Source organism: Ostrea edulis, chromosome 8, assembly GCF_947568905.1.
Source record: "Ostrea edulis chromosome 8, xbOstEdul1.1, whole genome shotgun sequence".
NCBI lineage: Eukaryota > Metazoa > Mollusca > Bivalvia > Ostreida > Ostreidae > Ostrea > Ostrea edulis.
This window is the reverse complement of record NC_079171.1, coordinates 40,622,607-40,647,297: the sequence shown is the minus strand read 5'-3', so window position 1 is coordinate 40,647,297 and position 24,691 is coordinate 40,622,607. Positions and strand designations below refer to the sequence as shown.

The following is a 24,691-nucleotide window of genomic DNA, read 5'->3' as shown; positions in this document are numbered from 1 at the left end:
AAAATATTTGCATGAGTATAATGTATAATGGGATCTTTATCAAACCTAGAGCGGTGCTAAGTTGGTCATAGGATTAAAATACACTATATCTTAGAAAAAAAACTTCATTATTTTTTTTACATCAATGGGGTGAAACATTTTCATGATTACAAATGGACATCGAGACTTCTACCAAAACTGTGAAATTCGTGCTCTTATGGATCAAGTAGGAAGATGAGGATATATTGACCATTTGGAGGGGTTGGGCATATTTATCACGGGTGAGACTACAACGCTTAATGATACATTCAGTAGTGTTAGTGTTTGGCCATAAAGATATTCATGTCCACAAGTTTGCCCAAAGAATATATGTTTCTTATAAGAAAAAAAACCAATTCGTGGTAATTCGCAGCTTGTTTTTGCCGTACATTACATATGAAAGGAATAAGAAAGAATACCACTGTGTTAATTTGTTATTTATTAGAACTAATGACTAGAAACAAAAAAATGTAATTTACGAAATCTTACATAACAGTTAATTGGATAGCTGGATTAGTAACTACAAATTGATCAAATATATTATAAAACAGGCTGACTAGTCACATGACAAACAATAGCCCAGCCAATAAAATATATACACATGGAAACACTAAATCAGATAGAGATATAACAGAGACAACTCGTACAGCGGTATGTTTCAATATGTGACAGTCCCACTTATATATTGCAAATTCTTATTTACTGGCTTGATCGATATATGTTCATTAAAGTTTATTTCATTCTTATAAGAAATTGGAATCAAATGTAACAATTTTCACAATGATCAGATGACCATCAAATATGCACAAGAAAAATGACAAATCGGAGACATTTCTTGAAATATCAGTGTTTTCGCCAAGTCTTTGGGTCTTGTGAAGCCTTTAGAAACTTCATTCTCATTTTACTTTGAAGAGATTTATCTTCTAGAAATGTTGTATCTTGAATGTGTTTCTCGTAGGATTTGGAAGATTTAAAATTTATATTTTTCATTATTAAGATAGGATACGTAATTCAAATATGTGTGTGAAATTTTACCGGAAAAACACGTAACCGCAAGATAATACGAGACTTGGGGAAGTTGTTAATCGCTGTATAAATGACGTCACTGACTAGATACAGGCGGTGTTATATGTAAACATGATGTCACTGACTAGATACAGGCGGTGTTACATGTAAACATGATGTCACTGACTAGATACAGGCGGTGTTATATGTAAACATGACGTCACTGACTAGATACAGGCGGTGGTACATGTAAACATGATGTCACTGACTAGATACAAGTGGTGTTATATGTAAACATGATGTCACTGACTAGATACAGGTGGTGTTATATGTAAACATGACGTCACTGACTAGATACAGGTGGTGTTATATGTAAACATGATGTCACTGACTAGATACAGGTGGTGTTATATGTAAACATGACGTCACTGACTAGATACAGGTGGTGTTATATGTATACAGGACCACAATGTAAACTAGTCATTTGTAACAATTGTGCCATCCTGTCTAAATAAAATAATTTATTAATTATTATTATTATTACATGATGTCACTGAATAGATGCAGGTGGTGCATGAAAAGGCATACAAAATACTTGTACACAAATATCCACAAATATGTAGTGAAGCAAAGTAAACAGAGTGAAAAGAAATGGTTGCTGTTGGAAATGTTCGTGGCATACGAATAAAATGTCCAAAAATGAATTCAATATATCATGGCGAATCGAGTATTTTGATTGGTCAATGACATCGTATAGTGGTCAGTTTTAAGAGGCATTACAGGGGAAGTTAGCGATAATTGCAAATTAAGCTACATTAAAGCATACGAAACTTACAAAATGTGAATACATAGCAACACATTGCACCAATAAACGTTTGTTCCCAAAAATGTACACAAAACAATTTCCACTATTGTTCTGTACATTACAACGGAAAGGAATAAGAAAGAATACAATTTGTCATTTGATAAAACTAAGTGCTGACTAGAACCAACAACTGCAAAGTATATAATCTTACATCACAATTAATTGACTGGGCTTACATCAGAAAATTGACTAATAACTACAAAGTTAGAGTGTAAAACAGGTTGGCTACACAACATGATACAAAAGAGCCCGTCAATACAATATGTACACATGACAAAACACTAATTGTGACAAAAAGGGTCTGCACAAAAATACCATAAAGCAAGGAAACGTGCTGCATTCAGCATGGGAGTTGCTGCGCCATCAACCATACATCTTGTATATGTTTGTTTCATTAAGCGTAAGGGCTGATGTGCATTTCTGATGGTTGCTATACAACTACTTCAGAATATTGAGGAACAGTGATTTTTGTGCAATGTTATTTATCATGAAAATCGTGTTACCATCATTGTTCTCTAAATCACTTTATGGGAGAAGCATTGGATAAAGTTAGGGTCTGATTCTTATGGATTTTCTTTTAAAATCATATTGATGTTCTGTGGATATTACTGCGCATCTTAATATTCTGATATAGATAAATGCTATTCTAAGCAGTGTTAGCTCTGTATGGAATCCAAAGGAACAGTTGTTTAATAAATGGAGTCATAGAGCGATGATGAGAAACCCCGTACTTCCAATTCTTGATATGCACTGTTGAGATCCTCCTCGCCATGGTCTTGAGTCCTCCTAGAACTGGGGGTGTCACTCGCTAGGTATTTCTTGATGAAATATCTATCCACTTGGTGTCTGAAAATGATATGCCATTCTCGAAAAAAGAGACCTGCTTACTTTGTATGTGAAAAACACTTGATGTCTCTGAAAAGGTGACTTACCGTTTCGAGATGTTATAAAGAACACACACTAGCACAGCAACTAGAACGAGCGTAACACAGAAGGCACCAAGGACTCCGTAAAACATTATTTTCTGTACTTGATTATCCACTGTAATTAAGGATGTATGCAGTAAAACATCATATCTGTACATAACAGAAAACAGAATTTAACAGAGTCGTCCACATTTGCTTCATACTTGGATATATTATTGAAAATAGATATAACCGGCAAACTAACAACTCAACTTTGTGACAAACGGGATGATTTCAGCTTATATATCGTCGACCTCCCAGCTGTATGTAGCAATATTCCAATTCCACTTGCATATGGTATGTATATTTCTCTGATTGGATATGTAAGAGCTAGTTCTGTGTGTGACCAGTTTTTGAATTGAAGCAGGCTACTGACAAACAAGTTGATGATGCATGGGTTTCAACTGTCTCAATTAGAATAACCATCTTGCCATTTCGTTGGTCGTTAGAACGACCTAGTTCTCCAATACAACCTATCATCGGGTCAAATGATGTATTAGGCCGTTCTTCGCACACATATTTTGACTACGGATAAATTCGTTTACTTCATCAAGATAGAGGGTTCACGGCGAGTGTGACCGGTCTTCGGGGGATGCTTACTCCTCCTAGGCACCTGATCATTTCCCATGTTTGTCTCTATTTTTTATTGCTTATAAGAGTTATGAGAAAACTGTTCGTTATTTTCACCTTTCTGTTATGACTGTATGTATACCAACCTTCTAAACAGTCCTTTCCATGCCATCCACTTTTGCAGCCACCTGTACAATTGCCCGTCACATGATGACAATCACGTGATTTCTGACAGAATATGCTGCATTCCTCTCGGCAACTAACACCAAAATGACCAAAGTCGCATACTACAATACATTTATATTTAATTAGTTTCTGAACGCAGAACCAAAGCATATACATGTAGTCATTTTTCGTATTTCTGTAGCCACGCTTCATCACACATCAATGTTACCCTCATCACATTTGTTGCCCCGGTATCCAGGTTCGCATTCATCATTACATGAACCGCTGATGTGATGACACTGCTTGCCGTCCCGACATTCCCCGCATGCTTGTTTACAGTCCGGCCCATACAGATTATCGATACACTCTAATGTGAAAATTGAATTAAAATGCAGGAAAAGTTTGAATTTGTTTACCTTATGAAATATGGTTAATTTATATGTGGATCTTGTACTTCAGCACAGGTAAATGTTACCCTTATCACATTTGTTTCCCCGGTATCCAGGCTCACATCCATCATTACAGGAACCGTTAAAATGATGACACGGTTTCCCCTCCCGACATTTACCACATGTTTGATTACAATCTGGTCCGTACAGATCATCACTGCACTCTATTGTGAGATATTACATTCCAATCAGGTAAGTACATGTTATCAGCAATCCTTGTTGTAATGGAATGAATTACAGTACATTACAGTCACGAATCATTGCTTTTCAGTGGGGAGCATCCATAAGACGATTGATAAGTATATATAAAAAAAATTGCCAATGTTGTTTAGCGAAATCTTCAAAATTGGAGGAGACAGTCTTCTTACAGTTATTGTTTACATATTTTATTGCAAAACATTCCATCTTACTTTCGTCTTATTCACTACTACTGTTATAAAACGCGGTGGACAATTATCCAATATTCATGTATCTTTTACTACATAAAAAAAATAATCACTGGCTATAGTCATTGTCAGAAAATGTGTATTTTACACAAAACATTACTTGTATCACACAGAAGCCCTCTCCATCTAGGTTGGCAGCCTCCCTCACATTCCCCGGATGTTCTGTTACATCGTTCTGGAATTCCACAGTTTTTATTGCATCTTTTTAGGCAATTCATTCCATAAAACCCAACTCGACATGCTACAATTACAAAACATGGGGTAAATATTTTTGTTTTATCTTAGCATTTAATACAGGCACATTATATACTACATGTTTGCATTCTTTACAACCGGAGTAACTTACATGTATGAAACTTATGATGTATAAAATGTTCTAATTATACAGGTGTCGTTTGTTGTTTTAGTGCTGAGAGAGAGAGAGAGAGAGAGAGAGAGAGAGAGAGAGAGAGAGAGATTGCAAATATAACTTATGTCCACAATGGATTCCGTCTACTGTGCTTCATTCCATTTGTTACACCTTTACTTAATTACTTACAAACGTCTTTTTAATACGGATCACTGCGGTCACATGACCAGGATAGAGAATAAAAGCCAGGTGTGACCCACCAAAAGGTGATGTTTACTCCTACAACATACCTGATGTATTCCATACCAATATTAGGCCGCTTTTACATGCTGATTACTTTACTACTGTGTGTCCAGGCGATTGGAGGTGCTTGCTCCTTCTACACACGTGATTCTACTTTTTGTTTTTCATGAAGACCGAGTTTGCCCTACTTTCAATTATTAATTATTGACAGGGTTTATTAGATGATTGGTTAACTGAATTCAATGACTATGTCAGTTGTTCAAAAATCAGAGACGTCATCAATTGGGTTTTTTCATTGAAAAGTTTGGACTTTTTCATACTTAGCAGTTGCATATGCAACAACTCATTGCTTATTTACTGACGAACAAACGATTTACTGTTGAATAGATAGATGTACAACTGTTGGTTTAAAGCTTGGAAATAAGAGAAAACTGAAGATAGTACATATATGTAGGCCTAGTTACATTTTAATTTCCACGAAAAAACACTTTTCTTGATTTGCACACACTGAGCTGATACATCCATAGAATTACGTATATTACGTTCATTGAAACACATTGCCTTCACATGCACCATCATCTCCATACACAACGTCACTGCTTCATAACAGTGACCTTTTCACATCCAAGATGTCTAGGAATTAGCTGTGCACATTACTATTACATGTATATGTTCATTCTTAGTTTATCATGGGAAATGGAAAATACAACGCACATCGTGTGACTTGTTCAAAGGAAGACCCCCCCCCCCTCTATGAAATCAGAGGAGGGTAAACATTTTATATGATTTTTGTTTGTTTTATAAAACCACATTGCAATTGCAGTGAACTTCAACTTCACATTACAGTGAAGTTGTACAAATACTGTAAAACAAACGATAATGATAAAGAATCTTATAGCGAATATAATCTTACAGCAGACAATGTCCATGATGAATGGCGCTAACTTACTTTCGTTACAGGTTAATCCCTGGTGTCCCGGATCACATCCATTCAAACATGTCCCATTAATATGATGACACTGTTCGAAATTTAAACAGTATCCACAACTCTGTTGGCATTTCACGCCATATTTGCGACTGTCACATTCTGTTAAAAAAAGCAATAGTAACGTTTTCCTTCAACAGTACATTGTACAAAGCCTGGCTCCCTAAGTATCAAAGACTTGATATTTGAGAATGAAAGAAAATGTATTTCATACGAAATACATAACCCTATCCTTATCACAACATGGGAGTGAAATATTTGCAAAAAGATTAAAAGTAATTTATGTGCAGCTTTAATAGTCAATCATTTATGTATATTTTAGGTGTTATAAGTCTGCGTCCCTCCTGCGTTACCATATTTTTGTTCCCATTTGTATCTTAGGAATAAAAGGGACATCAATTACATAAACTATAAGGACTCCTGTATTTTCGGAACCCTATTGGGTGGTGTAAACATTGACTAATTATTTACAAAAAACCTATATAACTATCCATCCTTAAGGAAAAACTTGTGTTTTCTATGACCCTCGGGGAAAAACTTTCTCAAAGGTGACGCTATGATTATGTTGTGAAGATAAGCATACTTTTAGAAAAGTTTCTCTACACCTGCACACTTAGAAGTAAAACTAAAACTAAATCGATGCTTATGAAGAACATAAAGTCAAAAACTTAGTACAAAACAAAATTTCGTCCAGCATTATTTGTAGAGAGCATACTATTACTTACGTTCTACACATTTTCCTTCCTTGAAACCTGGCTCACATCCCTTTAAACACATCCCGTTTTTATGATGACACTGTTCCATGTCTTTACATTTCCCACATTCATACTGACAACCTTCACCATACTTTTTGGCATCACATTCTTCCAAAAACAACACAAAAGTCAACACAATTAGTGTACCATTCCATATGATTATGTAATTCAGCCTGATTATGTCGTACATGTTCTCCAGTTTTTCTTTGATAAAAAAAAACCAAAAACAAAACAAAAACAGCGAGTATCATTAGTTAATGGGTAGTAGCATAATATGCAAAGAAAAATGCTTCATTTTCCAGCTGCAAGTAATCCGTCGTTGCGCCAAATGTAACAAGAAGACAATAAATGAAACAAAACAGGTCGAAAGTTTACCTCTACCTTATTTAATCTCTGGTGAGGTGTTTTATAGATTGAACCAGCAGATCACCCGTATTCAAACCTGACACATCGCAACATTTCTCCATCGCTATTGGTATTAAGTTATTGAGATTTGTTTCCGACAACAAATATCAGTAATTCTTAAGTGTTATTCCTTAAGAGATATATTAGATATAGGTGGATATTGTGAAAATTAAGCATATTTACATAATAAGTTTGAAGTGCCAAAACAAACGGTAAAATAGGGCTTTCACGGAACCCTGTTTACCACCTTTTCGTCGAGAATTATCCCACTAGCAATATTAACGAAATTTGGTTTAGTTTTTCTTTTATCAATATATATGAGCAAGTAGTTATTCTTTATATAATATTGCTGCGTTTTTGCTTCCAGACATTTTGTAAAAAAGATTCATTTGCATTATATGATATAAAATGAAGTTTATGTAAGTGTATCCGTTAAGGTACGTAATTCAAAAGTTTTCATATTAATACCAACGACTTACAATACAGTGTTTGCACAGATACGCGACTATAATATTTATAATATTTGGATGACACTATACATTTATTTCTCGGTAATACCATACCTTGTTCACATCGGTGACCTTTGTATCCAGGTTTACACCCCTGACACGCCCCCGTCTCTATGTTACAATATCTACAGTTGATATCTGGACACGGGAGAGAACAGCCTTCTCCGTAAAACCCAGAGCTGGGACATCCTTTAAAATAAAGAGACGCATTTATTAAACACTTAAAGACCACACACTCATGTATCATTTTTAAAGTGTATGGGGGTATTGACAAAATCAAAAGCAAAGAACCGTAAACACCATTTTAAAAAGGTCTAACAATCGGTATGAAACACGTCAGACAGCATTTGACGAAATGATAGCTTGCATTGTGTTAATTACAAATAATAATATCTAAAACAATTAGTATTGAAAATACAGAATGTATATGTTTCTTTTGAAAATATTTTATTTTGTTTTATACATTTACGTTCAAACGAACTGAGTGAATTTGATGTTGAGCCGGACAGTAAAATTTTGCTATTTGATAAAAATTAGGAGACTGTTTAATTATATCAACATTAAAAACCAAATGTAGATTTGTTTGAAGAAAATAGGGCTCATATGTAATATAGAAAACTATATTGTTTCAGAACTAATTTTAACCATTATATGCATATTTAAGATTTTTTTTAAAACTAAAATTTAAAATGTTAATAAAACTTCTTCGTACACAAGACAGAAACGAAAATCATTAATTCAACGTTTATTGAAAATAAAATGCCCAAATACTTAATTATGAATTTAGGCACACAACATTTTTTACATGCAAAGCTGCATCTGTCTTCGTATTAAACTGTAATTAGTGGTCACTAATTACAGTTTAATCAACATGTACTAGTTATATCTCAATGAAATCGTAAAGTATTCAAACATACCATAAACCTCTACTTCACAGAGTTCATTAAATGCATGGGCACTATAACCATCAGGGTAGGTAACTCCAGGTAGTCTTTCGTTGTAGTAAATGACGTATTGCCCGTGAACTGGACACGTGACGTTGAGGATGGCGGGTATGGTGTCTCTTGTGTAGTTTGTGTCGTGGAAACACAATTCTCCCTCTGTTCTGTCGGTTGTGTTTGATACATATAACGAAAACCCCAAAAATCTTCTAGTATAGTGATTTTCTTCACCTGAAATATCAATAATACATATACGATGATTTCAATGTTTATAACAAAATAGCGGAAATTCCTACTTTAATATCAAGTTACATCTCGTGGAATATGTAAAATGTAGAAACAACAAACCCCATGCAGCATTGTCCGTCCTGTAATGAATGGTAATGTGATGTATACTGAGGATGTCCTCTAGGTCCACTCTCCATGTGGTTATCTGTTGATAATTAGCCGATACGATACACTGTCCTCCCCAGGCGCGAAGGTCAGATTTGAGTCCATCTACAGCATTACTCGCATCGGATTTGGCGTCCTCTCCATATTGATGAAGTTGCCATGCCGGTTTGTTGAGGGCAATGTTTTCTGTAGAAAATGAAAACAAATATTCGATGATCACATATACAAAGGCATACATTTAATCTTCAGTTATACGGTTTCCTCAAGGGCACGTTACAGTAAAACTCGGTTAAATACACGACGCTAAAAACGAAATGTTATTCATTCCTTATATATCTAAAATAATCGTACATTGTGACCATATCGAATATAATGAATAATGTTTATACGAAATCAACATTGTTCACCTCTAGCTCTTAATTAAACTTGTATTCGTGATCTTGATATTCTTTGTAAATGATAGAGCAACATTTTATCAGGAATAAAGTGAAATTAGTAATGGTATTGTTGAAGTATTATATTACTATGAATTATATCGTGAAGAATGGAAAAACTTGCATGTATAGTGTATTTATACATCAGTCACGATAAAACTCATTGCCGTTCACAAATCAAGTGCAGATACAGAAGTGGACAACAATTATGGACTAGTGGGGTTCGTTAGCTTAGATGTGTATACTCTCGCTTATTACACTACATGTTCACAGTCTAGTGGATGTATTTCCCTCGAAATAAGGAATTGGGTGGAAATTCTTGGATCAAAATCGTACTCCGAGACGCTATTTCTGTTAAGGGAAGTATAATTTAATCTTTTCTTGAATATTATTACATCCACTATGTACACTAGGAACAATTCATTATATAACGCAGTAACCAATTTAAGAAGATCTTTTTCTACTTTCTACTCTAGAAACTGTTATATATTGTTATACCCCATTGTAGGGTTGTCAGTTTGATCTCCAGTATGCGAATTAAAAGTTCAACAGATTTAACAATAGATTATATCTATATTCTAATGAAACAGTGGAAAAAACGATCAGTGATCAGTGTCATAATCCCTATAAAGAATACAATGCAATATTAAGAGCTAGACAAACACATGCACATGACCACACTAGAGGAGGGATTAGGTGACTGTGTTTCGGACATTCAAATTAAAGAGAAGGAGAGGCATCTACAAATCAAAAAACACAATACAACACGAAGATATGGCGCTGTGTATCATAAGTGTAGATGATAAATATGTAAGAGAATATGTCACTTGAAAGGTGTATGCACTATTAACATAATTTTATAGTTTTAACAAGCATACTTTCGCACAGGCACCTAAAGTATGGATATTTCTACTCCTCCCCGTTTTGGATATTTTTGGTGGCAATACTTTCTCTGAAATGTGTGAATTCCAAGTCTATCTAACCCCTCTTTTCATTCATGTAATCGTGTCACGCTTTTTGTAAGCTTTAGAGATTGGCCCTCTACCGGAATAATAAAATACACAAGGTATGAAACAGAAAATTGTAAAAAAGCAGGGGGTCCCTCTTTCCGGGCACATTTTCCAAGTAATCACAGCGTTACCTAAGGAATTGTGGCGAGCGGCAGGTCAGGAAGATGTCATACTACAAGTCTCTTCAACTCAAAACCCATCTAATATCTTTATTTGACACAATCGTGCGTGCATTGATCGGAGAGGGCTTCATCCCTTCCACTGACAGCCAAAAAGGAGGTTACAGAGTACGAATTTATAATGTGTCATGTCATTGGTCTGCAAATAATCCTGAAACCATTCGGATGACCCCGAGACTAAGCTATGTCTTTGCGAACCAATCACACGACGCGTACAAAAATACATGACACCTTGTTAGGTATTCAAGTCTTAGGGTGGGACCAATATGGTTATCTCATGTAAAAGTATCTTTGAAAAATGTTCTTTTCCACTCTCAGATATGTGTGAGAAAAACTGAATGCTTGGGTTAGGGATTTATGTCCTTGGGTGGTGTCAATATGGTCGTATCTTGAGATGTGCTAAGGAAGTTGGCTCCTGGCCCTTTGAGCACAACTCCACCGGATAATACAACTAAGAATTTACTGCTTCAAAACTTATTCAATTGGTGCAAACATATTACACATCAATTAATGGACCCGATCTAGTTGAATTTTTTTGTGCCAATTCAAATTTTGAAAGGCTTTGGCAGGGATTATATTTTGCGGCGGAAGGATTGATTAATCAAACAGTTCTAAATCTGCATGATATTACAGTTGCTGTTTCATCCATTTATAATTGGATATGTGTACTTTAGTTTTATAATTTATGCTAAAAGTTGTTGAGACTTGGAACAAGTTCAAATGTTGTAATTGATTAATTTGAGTGATTTTTATTTCAAACAGAACACCGATGATTAAAAAAGTTTAGTTTAATTTACTCGAAGTTTTATGTAAAAATTCATTGTTGTCGCTAATCATTCAAACATTTGATCTCCAACACCAACCTTCTTTCAGTTCAATCTTTTTGTGCAATGCCTTGAAAATTATGTGAAATTTAAGAAACTGACATTACTCCTAATATGTCGTTTTAAACTCAGAAACATTGATACCATGATGTTTCGTATTTCAAGCGCAAAAAAGGTCATTACTTATTACCATTGATAGTATTATTTTTTATCTGTATTGTTTTAAGACATGATTATGTATCTATTTTATGTAATGACTGATTTCTGTTGCTTATGTTGTGTTGACCCCAACAGACAAATCAAGTTAAATTGAATAAATCTCGAGTCAATTTTAAGTGCAAAAAGGCCACATTTAGAACAATAAAGCTCAATAACAAGCATTACGACCCCGTTTTTTCTTTTTAATTTCCCAATTCTTATTCAATGTAGAAATCAAAAATAAAATTCCCAAAAATTTGACTTTACTCCAAATCTCAGGTTCGAACCTCTTCAAATCTTATAAAATATTCTCTCCTCCCACATGAAAGATGAAGATGACGAACAGTGATCAATCTCATAACTCATATAAGCAATACATAATATACAGTTGGGCAAACACATATCCCTGGATATACCAAAGGCGGGATAACATGTCTAGGATGAGTGAGCATCACCTGTCGACCGGTCACACCTATATATTGATCAGATAAACGGAGTCGTCCGTAGTCAAAATCAGTGTGCAAAGAACGGCTTGATAATCGGTATGAAACAAGGCCGACAGCATTTGACCCGATGATAGGTTGCATTGGGAAACAAGATTGTTATAACAACCATAGGATTTGCAAAATGCTGACTTTAAACGAAACTGTGGAAATGTTGAAACCCCTATATCGTCAGTTTGTCAGTAGCCTGCTTCTATCTAAAAACTGATAATACACATGACAACCTCTGGCGTATCCAACCAGTTTAGAGATATTAACACCATAAACAGGTGATAATGGAATACTGCTACATAAATATGGGAAGTTGACGATGGACGAAGTGATATAACAGAATGAGCTAGTGGGGGTCAGAATGAATCGAAAACAAAAATACAAGAACATATGTATCACATAGGTATGATTATGCAATCTGACCCCCTACAACACATAATGAAATATCGAAATAGAGCTGCCTGCGATCAAATAAGGTGGGTTTTACAAAGGAAATAGGCCAAATAAAGCAGGCATTACAACGGAGGATGTGGAAGGTGGATGATGGGAATAAAATATTTTTTTTTTTGTGTACACAAAATCACATGAGCAGTCTTTGCACTCCAAGAAAACGGAAAGGAACGGCGCGCTGTGAATGGTCATCCATATAATAAGCTAAGCACGGGGCCCTAAACAAAATCTTACATCATCTAAGTTTGTCTGATCGGAAAATCCCACACAATACAATGATAATAAGGAAACATACTAAGATGAAGCATCCCAAAAGGGGGGCATCAAACAGAAGAAAAAAAACCATACTCAACATCCATTAAACGTGAAATAAACGAATTTAGCATGTTATACAAAACATATATATATATATATATATATATATATATATATATATATATATACCATATTTTACTTATCCAAAATATCCACCATAAAACATACAAAATTAACAGGTTATATAGAAGTAATTATTCATAATAATTACATATTGCTGATTTCGGAAGTTTCTCTAAACCAACAAAGTGATTGATTGTTTTACTGTTTTCCGCTACACTGAGTAATTGCTCAGTTATTTGGTTGCGCCCAGTTTTATTAGTGGAAGAGAAAACCCAAATACAATATATCTGGAAAGAGACCACTGACCTTCCGAAAGTATCATTACATAGTTCCATGACCAACCAAACACTACTATTTAACTAAGTAGCAAATCGAAAATATTTACATACCTTAATGTACACTTATCCAAGAACAGGTATGTGGTGTCCAACTCTTCCTTAGCATACATACCACCCGAATAGTTTGAAGCGAGTAATGCATATTCCACCGCCCCCCCTCCTCCCCCCGCCCCGCTCACCAGTCAGACACACACATGGAATATCTGCACTTCAGTTATACTTAATACTCTCCAGTAATATTAGCCAAGTATTACAGGTAAAACAATTTGGATCCTGGGGTCGACTGTCTTACCAAGAATATAATGGCATTTTGCCCCTTTTGATGCTGGGATAAAAAATAAAGGACCGGAATTAATAGTTGCATGAAAACTTTCAAGCCCAACCAGGTAGGAGATTAATATAATGGACACGACCACGTCATCAAAGGCTACCGAGATTGGTGCTCACCTGTCGGATTTGGAAAATGAATTATTTCTCAACAATACTCAAATATCCTTTGAATATTTTTTCCACAAGCAAGCTGTTTCTCATCCGCCTCACAGTTATTAATAGTTCGTGTATTGTAGCAGATGTTTATCAATTTAGTGTGTATTACTCTGGTATATCCAGGGCCAATGTTTGTCCAACTATCTACAGTAAAATATGTGTGTCTCGAGTATGGTTTATCTCGAATACCCCGCTTGAGTCGAAGTCGACCGCCGGTCCCGGCCGTTTTCCCTATATAAATGATTTAAAAAACTTCTGATATTTCGAACACGGTAATCTCGAATACTCCGCTTATGTCGAAGTATTTTCAAGGTCCCATACCCTAAATTCACCTGGTTTATCTCGAAGTGCAGTCAATTTTATGATCTGCTTACCATACCTGGCGTCGGTAGGTCACACATTCACACCCGCGGTTACATCAATTGTAATTAATGACCGCTAATCCACGCTCGCCTTTTCCGGGTAGACCCAGGTCGCAACAAATGGGTCAATAACTTGGGTGATTAGTGAAGCCTTCCAAAATTACGGCTAAAGTTCACCGCCAATTATGAGCTAACACACCCGATTCCAGGGATGGTGTTTTGAATGACACACGCTCTATCATTAACATGTGGGTTAGATAATCGCACAAAACCGTCGAAGTACGCTTGAAGGTAATGCTCTTAATAAAGATAATGCATTTAATAGTACACGCTTCATCATTAAAACTAGTACAGAGAAAACACGAACATTTATTTGATAAACATTCAAAAGTTTGATTTTTTTTAAAAATTCGTCTTTTTGTTTCTTACCTGATAGGCTCTTTCATTACAACGCAATAACTACATCCCAGTCGAGCCTGGACATCAGTAAACTTAAAGTAAGCATACAGACACGATCAACTTAATTTTGAAACACATAGTGAATTCAATTGGATGTTTATATATATTTAAAAAAACGAAATGTTTGTCTTTGAAATTCCACAATATTAATTTATCAACTTGTATTAAACTATAAGAAACGGCAACAGGGTTTGTGTTTATAATGCAAATCCCATACTATGCATCAAATATCCGCCTTCAAAAACAATATCCCAGATCGATTTTGGATATCTCGAACCCCTCGATATCTCGAAGTTTTTTCGACGTCCCTCGGACTTCGAGATAGAGATATTTTACTGTATTTTGTATTGCTTATGGGAGCTATGAGATTAATTAATCAATGTTCGTTATCTTCATCTTCCACTGTACCATTTACGCAACTCTATGTTCAGGTTTTGCGGTGCGATCAAGTTACTTCTTATTCATGTAACTCATTTAGTGTGTTTTGTTTTGGAGATTAATACTCACAGCATTATTAATTTTTCAAGTTTTTTTTAAGAACATTGTCCCAATGTTTGTGGACAAATGGGTGAGTCGGTAATCACATATGACGATTGTTTCAGCTTCAAAATCTGGGTGTCTCCCAAAACTGCTTCTAAAGCAGGGGTCAATGTACAGAACTGAAATACTTACAAGTTAAAACAAGTACACAAATTAATCTTTCGGTTGGGGCCACACTCATCTCACTTTTGTGAGGGGATGTACAGGCTGGTACACGATAGGGGATGGATTATGTCCGACATCATAATCTACAAATTAGGTAGCACTGCAGGAGACAGGGTGAGAAGGGCGAGTCTAGCTTACCTCCTTACAATGGTGATATCCGTGCGGGTCTGGGCACTGGATGTTTACCACCACCACCATCCCTCATGTACCCCTTACCAGTTAAGTTAAACTGGCGCACTGGGCGACTCCCTAGTTACCCCCACAACAATTCACATACGGTGGAGCATTGTCCCTTTCTGTACCCCCCGAATGTACCAGTACTGTGTATAATTGATAAATTGGTATATGTGTGCTTCTATATGTACGAGCCATAGACATTTACATTACAAGCCAGATTGCAAGTTAATGTGACATTTTGGATATTTATATATCAAAGTCGAATTTTTAAATTAATATTCTTTACGAATAAAAACAATGTTGTTACAAGATTTCTCAGCTGGAACCAAGGCATATTCCTAATGTAATATATCTACTTCTTTTATCACTTCTGGTCTGCTAATTACAGAAAGATACGTGGTTCGTACTTTTGTTTTGATGTGTCTAATGGAGGATTTTAACATTCCTCTTATACTTTTAATCCATTCTGACGATGTTTATCAAGTTCTTTTTCATATTTAGCCAATAATCTTTGATAAAATTCATAATAGAGATGAAGTTCTGTCGCCAATTGAAAGACTGATGTTATCTGATAAAAGAATTAGATAGGTTACATGAGGAATATGTTTTGGTTCCAGCTGACAAAGCTAGTAACAACATTGTCTTTGTTTGTAAGGCTCATTATTACAACTGTATTTTAAACGAACTTGGCATTAATTCCACTTTTGGTAATCATACTTATACTCCAACTGCCCTTTGAAAAGACGAAACTCTTCAAAACCATGCTTCATTTTAGACACATTTAATATTCCAGTCAATGGGTCGAATGAATATGAGTTACCGTACCTATACTGGGTTCCTAAACTACATAAAAACCCTTACAAACAAAGATACATTGCTGTATCCAGTAAGTGCTGTGCCAAGCCCCTATCTTTTCTCCTCACGAAAATGTTAACAGCTGTGAAGGAGAAACTTCAAACTTACTGTGCGACTACATATGTCAGAAGTGGTATTAATCAAATGTGGATTCTAAAATATTCTAAACAACTTTTAGTAAACTTGAAATCACAGAATTTTTCCCAAATCAATAGCATTAAAACCTATGACTTTTCAACATTATACACGACCATTTCTCGCGATAAATTAAAGACTAGACTTTTTAACATCATAGACAGTTGCTTCTTCAACAAAAACGGAAAACGGAAATATTCATATCTAGTGACCAGTCATTCAAAAACTTACTTTGTTAAACACCACTGTAAAAAATATGCTAGAGTTCCTCATTGACAATATTTTCGTGGTCTTTGGTGATCAGGTCTTCCAACAGTCTGTTGGAATTCCCATGGGCACGAATTGTGCTCCTTTGTTAGCTGACCTGTTTTTATATTCATATGAAGCAGAATTTATTCAAAAACTTCTACGTGAGAAGAAAAAATATCTCGCTGTGACTTTCAATTCGACATTTAGATATATCGATGACGTTTTGTCTATTAACAATGATAACTTTCATTCATATGTCGATTTGATATATCCTTGTGAACTCGAAATAAAGGACACCACAGAGTCGTCCACTGCTGCTTCATACTTAGATATTTTATTGAAAGTAGACATTAACGGCAAACTGACAACTCAAATGTACGACAAACGGGATGATTTCAGCTTCTCCATCGTCAACTTCCCACATCTATGTAGCAATATTCCATTATCACCTGCATATGGTGTTTATATATCTCAACTGATTCGATATGCAAGAGCTTGTTCTGGATATAGTCAGTTTTTAAATCGAGGTAAGCTACTGACAAACAAGTTCATGGTACAGGGATTTCAAAAGTCTTGATTGAAGTCACCATTTCGCAAATTCTATGGTCGTTATAACGATCTAGTTCGTCAATACAACCTCGCATTGGGTCAAATGCTGTCTGACGTGTTTCATACCGATTGTTAAGCCGTTCTTGGCACACTGATTTTGACTGCGGATAACTCCGTTTACCTGATCAGGATATGGGGCTCACGGCGGGTGTGACCGGTCAACAGGGGATGCTTACTCCTCCTAGGCACCCGATCCCACCTCTGGTGTGTCCAGGGGTCCGTGTTTGCCCAACTATCTATTTTGTATTGCTTGTAGGAGTTATGAGATTGATCACTGTTCGTTATCTTCACCTTGCATTTGCGACCTTTTGGAAGAAATGATTTGAGGTCCTCATTTACAAGTGCATGCTTATCAACATCAGCAGTAAAGACACTCCCAGCTGGGCTATAGTTGAAAGAAGACGAAGGGCAAGAACATGTAGGTGGGTTAAGTACCAGATGGCTATACCCCTGGGTCGAGGCCTCTGCTGGTGGACTGTTAGTCCCCTTGGGTCTCTACAGCCCAGTAGCTAAGTACTTCGTTACTAGCTTGAAAATACGGATGTATATTTAATTGATGTTATAAAATTTAGAAATTCATTTCAAATTAAGGATTATCTCCCTCACGCATAGCTCTTTTCCTTAGACGAATTCGACTCCACTTTTTGGCACACTGTTTTCCCTATACACTGTAATAGCTCGAAAACTTCATTATTATTTCGGATTTTAAACATTTCGGTTGAGCATCACTGAAAAGATATTATTTGTCGAAATGCGCATCTGGTTCATCAAAATTGGTACCGTAGAAGTTTTAGATGCTGTTCGTTTATAATTAAAAATTTCGGATGCAATAATTGAGTATATTTGTAGGAAATACAGTGTGCACGCGGGTACGTTAAGGCAGGTTATGACATTTTTTACTGGGATAAAATCCGTGAAACAATGTGAGTCCACAATTGAAATAAGTGTATCACTAAGTATATATTAAATTACGATTTTATTTTTTATTTATGCATAAAATAAACCATGTAGCTACTAAGATCCAACGAAATTCGAAATGCTATACTGCTGTTCTGTAATTTCTGTCTGATCAATATGAAAGTAAACTGATGACGTCATGACTATACATCGAGTGACGTTGACACATGCAAGGAATTTGTATCGACAAAATGTGGAGTATTTGAAATATATGCCATTGGATATATGGAATATATATGTGAAACGCTGAAAGTTTATTGATATTAAGAAGGTATGTTGATAGCATTCATTGAGAATTTTGTTAGAGAACATTCCATTTAACATATCGATCCGATTTTCTTCTGCCACACACTTACATAAAACTGCAAAAGTAGCACGTCAGGCCGCATATTTTAGAGACTTTTTATACACTGTGTGAAAGGTCATAAACTAATGTACACGGCAATTACTGATAGAATCGTCTGTTAAGAAAACTTTTAAATAAAACTGCATAGCATCAGTGCAAAATGTAAAAAATGGGCTAGATGGTTTGGTGTTTAAATGTTCAATAATTATTTCTTATTGAAAGTGGTAGGATTCTATCAGTGATTCTGATATACTATGAGTATTTTACCGTCATTATCGCTAGTTAGACCAATATTTATATCTTGGAATAATGTGCTACTTTTACATTTTCTATTAAGGTACATCCATGATGTATTGATGAAAGTCATGTAATGACGTCATACGGAAGCGTATGTTTGTCATGTTGTTATGATACAAAAGGTTCTCATGTAAACAACCAAAATAGTTTCTAAGAGTTAGTAGCTCCCTCTATCTGTGTAAGACAGACTTTAAAAATTATGCAGTTTACGTGCATAAATGAAGCATGACCTGTCTTAACATACCCGAGTATACTTGAATTTAAAATAAGTTAGATTACACAACTAAACTCTTTGATGCCTTTATGGTGAAAAATATTCCTTATGTTGACGGTATATCCTCGTTAATTTAAACATTTGAGCTTAAGGAACTGGCAGCATGATTCGGAAGGTATATCATCAATAACCCATGGTGGCGTAAAGAACATCTCATTGGCAACATCCATAATCATAGAATTCAATGTATATTCAGATGTTCAAAAATAGACTTGTATGGAATTGTTATGGCTTCTTCAAAAAACGTAAGAAAAACGCTCAATGGAACAGTTTTATGCGATGGATGAGAAAAATTAAATACATAGTTATGATGCTCATGAAGCTTTCTACCTATTTTGTGTAAATCATGGAACTCAGGTTTAGGGTCCAGGACATAGTGTGGGGTCAATATGGCCATACACAGTTAAAATACATTAAATCTTGGGAAATATATTATTTCGTTATCGTCACAGTAGTGGATGGAAAAAAAACTGAATGTATGATTTTGATGTCGATAAAGCCTTAATCTACATATACTTAAATCGTACAATCATTGTAAAAAAAAAAAAAGAAAAAGAAAACGTACACAAAACGTAACAAAGACACACATTGCGACACTCCTTATTCCATATGCACCATTTGAAGTATGGGAATGGTTTTATACGACAAACTTCCTACCACCTGGATATATTCTCACAAGAGTTTACAGCTGCTGTGAATATATTTTCAAAGTATCCATGCGCACTTCCGATCAGAAAGAAGAACGCTTTAAGTGTAACCAATGATTTATATCAATCGCTTACAACATTTGATATTTGTAATACATCGACAAGTTATCAATGAAGTGAATTCATTGCCAATTTTATACAGGAACTTCACAAAACGTTTGCAACTCAGGAATTTACGCTCAGTTCCGTATATCACTATTTAGGAACGTGTAAGTGGCCCCATTCATCATCAACACGGAAACAAACGCCATGTATTCGCAATCAATTCAGCTCTCAATACAAGTTTGTTATTTTCACTATGCGGAATCGACCTAAATTTCCTTTAATACACTCATTCTCGAATTTCGAAAATTATCACAAAGACATAAAATCATATTTGAAGCGGCATAAAGAAAAAAAAATTATTCGGCAAATGAATGTTTGTACTTATCAATATTGATTCGTAGTTTAGTCAACTAAAGTTTATATTAGGTATCAATTTTAACTTGTCAATAGGTGGAGTGTCATGTTTAGATAAAATGTCGAGAATTGTCTAATTTGTACTCTCGTGTAACAGATGATATGTGTTGTGTTCTTATTGCTATGGTAAAATGAATTGTCAGTGTATTCTGTCGAGTATGTTTGATAATGCGAAGCCTACGGAGGGTGTTGTGTCATTCCGAAAAAAGTAATACAAATAAGTATACCAATATATGTGTTTAAACATTGCTTGAGTCGAACAAGCTAATGATTATCTGTTACAAATGTGTGTGATTGAAATCGATAATTTTACCAAAGAAGTTTTATTCCGGGTTATACCTTAAGTATTTCATAACATATGTCGGGTTGTGTTTAGACTGCCTATTTGATTGTAAATTTTAGCAATGGATGTTTTATTCCAAACGAATTATGCCTAAAGCTTTTCACAGTATATGTAGGATCATGAGTATCTAGATGATTCCAAGGTTGTCTTATTCTAATGGGGTTATGCATGTGCATACATGTATAGCATAATATATTTGTGTTTCTCATACCAAGTGTGTGCGTTTGTTAATAACGTTATCTTATTCGGATATTTATACACCCCTCCCGGTTACTTTCTGTTTTTACCGATATTGTATATTTTTTGTTTGAAAATTAAGTTAATGAATATACCACAGCTGCATAAGATAGTTTGAATAAGTACTGATACATGAGTGACCTTTTGTGTAACGGTGCAGAATGTTTCAGTGTGTAAATGATATGAGTGATATGATTGTTTTATGCGCCCTCAATGAATAAAGAAGAAAATATGTTTTATATCATGATATTTATCATGCTAACCTTCTTTTCCTTCTTAGTGTGTAAATCAAATTGCATGGGTTGTCATTTTTTAATTGATAACTGGACCTAAACTATGCTTTATTTGAATGGAATTGTTTAAAAAAAATTTCTAATCTCGTCGACTGAATTGATTATACATTTTAGGGAGGGATTCTTGTATATATCTATATGTAGGAATTCTAAAAATAGTATTTATATTTTCTAATTGTGATTTTTTTTTAGATTTGGTATAAGTATTTCCAAATTTATAATTGGAAATATATTGGCTTTTATATGAAATGTATCTTCACACGTGATTGCAGTTTTCAACTCTTTCCTGTTTCACGTAGGTCGTGGAAATTTGTTCTACAAGTTATCAGATTTATGCTCAGATGTTCGAATTGCATTTCTTTGATTTAGTTATGCTTGTCTCTCACTCACCTCACTGTTGTGAAGACTATATAGCCATTTTACACTTATTTTGTGGCACTGTCTGAATCACCGTCCCTAAGTCATAATGATCATTCCCCCTATTTCTTCAACAATATCATGTTTCATTTTAAGACACCGAAAGTTGAATGATTACCTTATGTTCAATTCTCTGAAACATAATACGTATACAATATCGTCTAAAAAGTACAACTTATTGAAATTGGACCATGAATACATATAAATAGAAATGTCCTTACCGTACGCATAGGAAAATACACAGAAAATCAACAGCAGATATATTGAAACCATGATGGTGACCGTCATACAAAATGGACAAGGAAGTTTAATTTTAAAAAATGAAGTGCAGCGCCACGACAAATGATACGCCAGTTTATTAACATGTGTTTAAATTATTAATTATAAACATATGAAAGTGCATGACACAAAATGATGTCGACTCTAGTTGATATACAGACTGAACCACTATCTTTGCTTTAAGGTATGAGGTAATATATGTGTTGTGTCATGCATACCTGTGTATCTAAGAGGAAATGAATGATTGAGTATTTTGTTGAGTATGTTTGATAATGCAAAGCTAATCAAGGATGCTGTCATTCCGACAGAGTAATAAGATATGAGGTAAATTCAAGATATGTTTGTTGTAAATTGCAATCAACTTATATTGTTAGAACCCGTCAAGCAAGGATACATGTACTTCGTTACTAGCTTGAAAATACGGATGTATATTTAATTGCTCTTATAAAATTTAGAAATTCATTTCAAAATTAAGGATTATCTTCCTCATGCATAGCTCTTATCTTTAGACGAATTTGACTCCACGTTTTTGGCACGCTGTTTTTGGCTATAATAGCTCTAAAACTTCATTGTTATTTCGGATTTCAAACATTTCGGCTGAGCATTACTGAAGAGACATTATTTTTCAAAATGCGCATCTGGTGCATCAAAATTGGTACCGTATAAGTTTTATACTATAGAATGCTTCACATTAAGTTTTGAATCTGATAAGTTTCCTATCCATGTATAATATGTACAGATAAAAAGTGTGGGATATCCCTACATATACAAAATCGGTAACAAATTTAACTTAATGTACCGTTAAAGTAAGCCACCCCACCCTAACACCATTTTGAACAATGCTCGCTGCATTTATTCATCGATCAATTGACTGTTTATTTCATGAATTTATTTTATTTTGGAATCAGGCTTATGCATATTTTAAACATCCTCTTTAGTCAAAATCTATGTGACACACTTCAACTAACCCAATGGCAATTGATTATATCATTGATGATACAAGACAATGTAATAGGTCACAGAAACCGGTATTTTTGTCGGTAGATATAATAGAAAGGTTTTATACTATACCGTCCCCTAATAAAAGTCACAAGGAATGAAACGAGTTTTAACTTAAATCTCCGACTCCAAATAGCTCTAAAATTATGTTTTTATTGGCAGTCCTCCCAACATTCGTTCTTTTCATCGAATGCAAACTAGTTTCTATATTTCTCTTCTGTTGTACTATTAAGTAACACAATGTATATATTTTCACAAGGTATCTTAAGTGGTGTATATACAATGTGCAATCATCGGATATTTCCTCTAAACCAAGTGATTATATCTTAGAACTCAAATTTCAGCTGTGCGTTTCTTAGCTTTATCTGTCAAGTTTGTGAAACGACTGTGATTCTGTGATGCTACACTTCTATAGGTGACAAAAATGAAGATAACAAATTATTTTCCTAGACTGAATAATTGATTGAGTATTGTTTTACGTCCCTCCCAACAATATTTCACTCATATGGAGACGGCACCACTGCCGGTGAATGGCTGCAAAATGTAGGCCTATGTTTGGCGCTTATGACCATTGAGCAGGGAAGGATCTTTATCGTGTCACACCTGCTGTGACACAGGACCTCAGTTTTTGCGGTCTCATCCGAAGGGCAGTCCCATTTAGTCGGCTCTTACGACAAGCAAGGGGTACTGAGGACCTATTCTAACCCTGATCCCCATGAATGAGAATAGTACAATGACGACGTTTTTCAAACATGGTGTTGATTCCAGTTTGAATAAACATAATATTAGGCCGAATCACGGAAACGTTTCATTATTATCAAATATCGAATTTGGGCTAGTCGTCTTCATATCTACTGGTTTAAAGGGCAGTAAATTACTAATTGATCAGTAGAAATTTAAGATGATAGCCCAAAGGAGAGGTGAATGAAAATAATTATGTATAGCTCTGTATCACTGCATTGGATCCCTTTAAAAATCTATACATTATCAACTTAGATCCGCTTACCTAAACTGCGCAAGACATTGGGAACATCCATGGTGTCCTTGTACAGACAAGTACATAGAGTTGCAAGATATTCATATCCCCCTTCTCGCAGCCAAAATGTGTGTAACATATGTTTCATGTAGCTAGAATCTTAAAACCTGACTTTAAGTCAAGATGGTACGTTGCCTGCTATTGTCGACAGTTTAAACATTTAAACATTTAGTCACGTACACAATAACTGGGTTTAATTCACAATTAGTCTGTTCTAAAAAAAAAAAAAAAAAAAGTAATTTCATTTCATCTGAATAAAGTTGAATTGAAATGCGCATTGGATCAATGATCCAGAATTGCTATTCATATGCATCAACATATTTTATTAATTCCCCTATGTGGAACCTGCCAAATACTTTTCGAACTTGACATCGATAATACCGTTACACTATTCAAAACAATTTGGGCCCTATATGAAAATCGTTTAATGAATGGAGTCAGGTTGAAGATGGACTAAATTGTCCCTATTCTTGGTAATCACTGTTCACGTTCTCATTGTCATGTTATAGTGCCATCCTACCTTTCCTGGAACTGGGGGAGTCAATTGCTTGGTATTTCTTAATTATGTCTCTATCCATTTGTTGTCTGAAATGAATATCAATGATTTTCGTAATCAACTTCCCTATACACATTCCAATTCCC

At 35.0% G+C, this 24,691-nt stretch overlaps 1 protein-coding gene across 1 annotated transcript; it reads right to left on the bottom strand.

Annotated features, from left to right (window-relative positions):
- Nucleotides 1-442: 442 nt before the first annotated feature.
- Nucleotides 443-22,031, bottom strand: LOC130049062 (multiple epidermal growth factor-like domains protein 11). The gene is made up of 12 exons (XM_056146134.1): nucleotides 21,957-22,031; nucleotides 9,019-9,249; nucleotides 8,647-8,901; nucleotides 7,784-7,918; nucleotides 6,786-6,923; nucleotides 6,025-6,162; nucleotides 4,584-4,724; nucleotides 4,064-4,201; nucleotides 3,818-3,955; nucleotides 3,570-3,710; nucleotides 2,821-2,929; nucleotides 443-2,734 (listed from the first exon to the last, which is right to left on the bottom strand). The coding sequence occupies exons 1-12, from the start codon at nucleotides 22,021-22,023 to the stop codon at nucleotides 2,578-2,580; spliced, it is 1,788 nt and encodes a 595-aa protein (XP_056002109.1). The 5' UTR covers nucleotides 22,024-22,031; the 3' UTR covers nucleotides 443-2,577.
- Nucleotides 22,032-24,691: the final 2,660 nt, after the last annotated feature.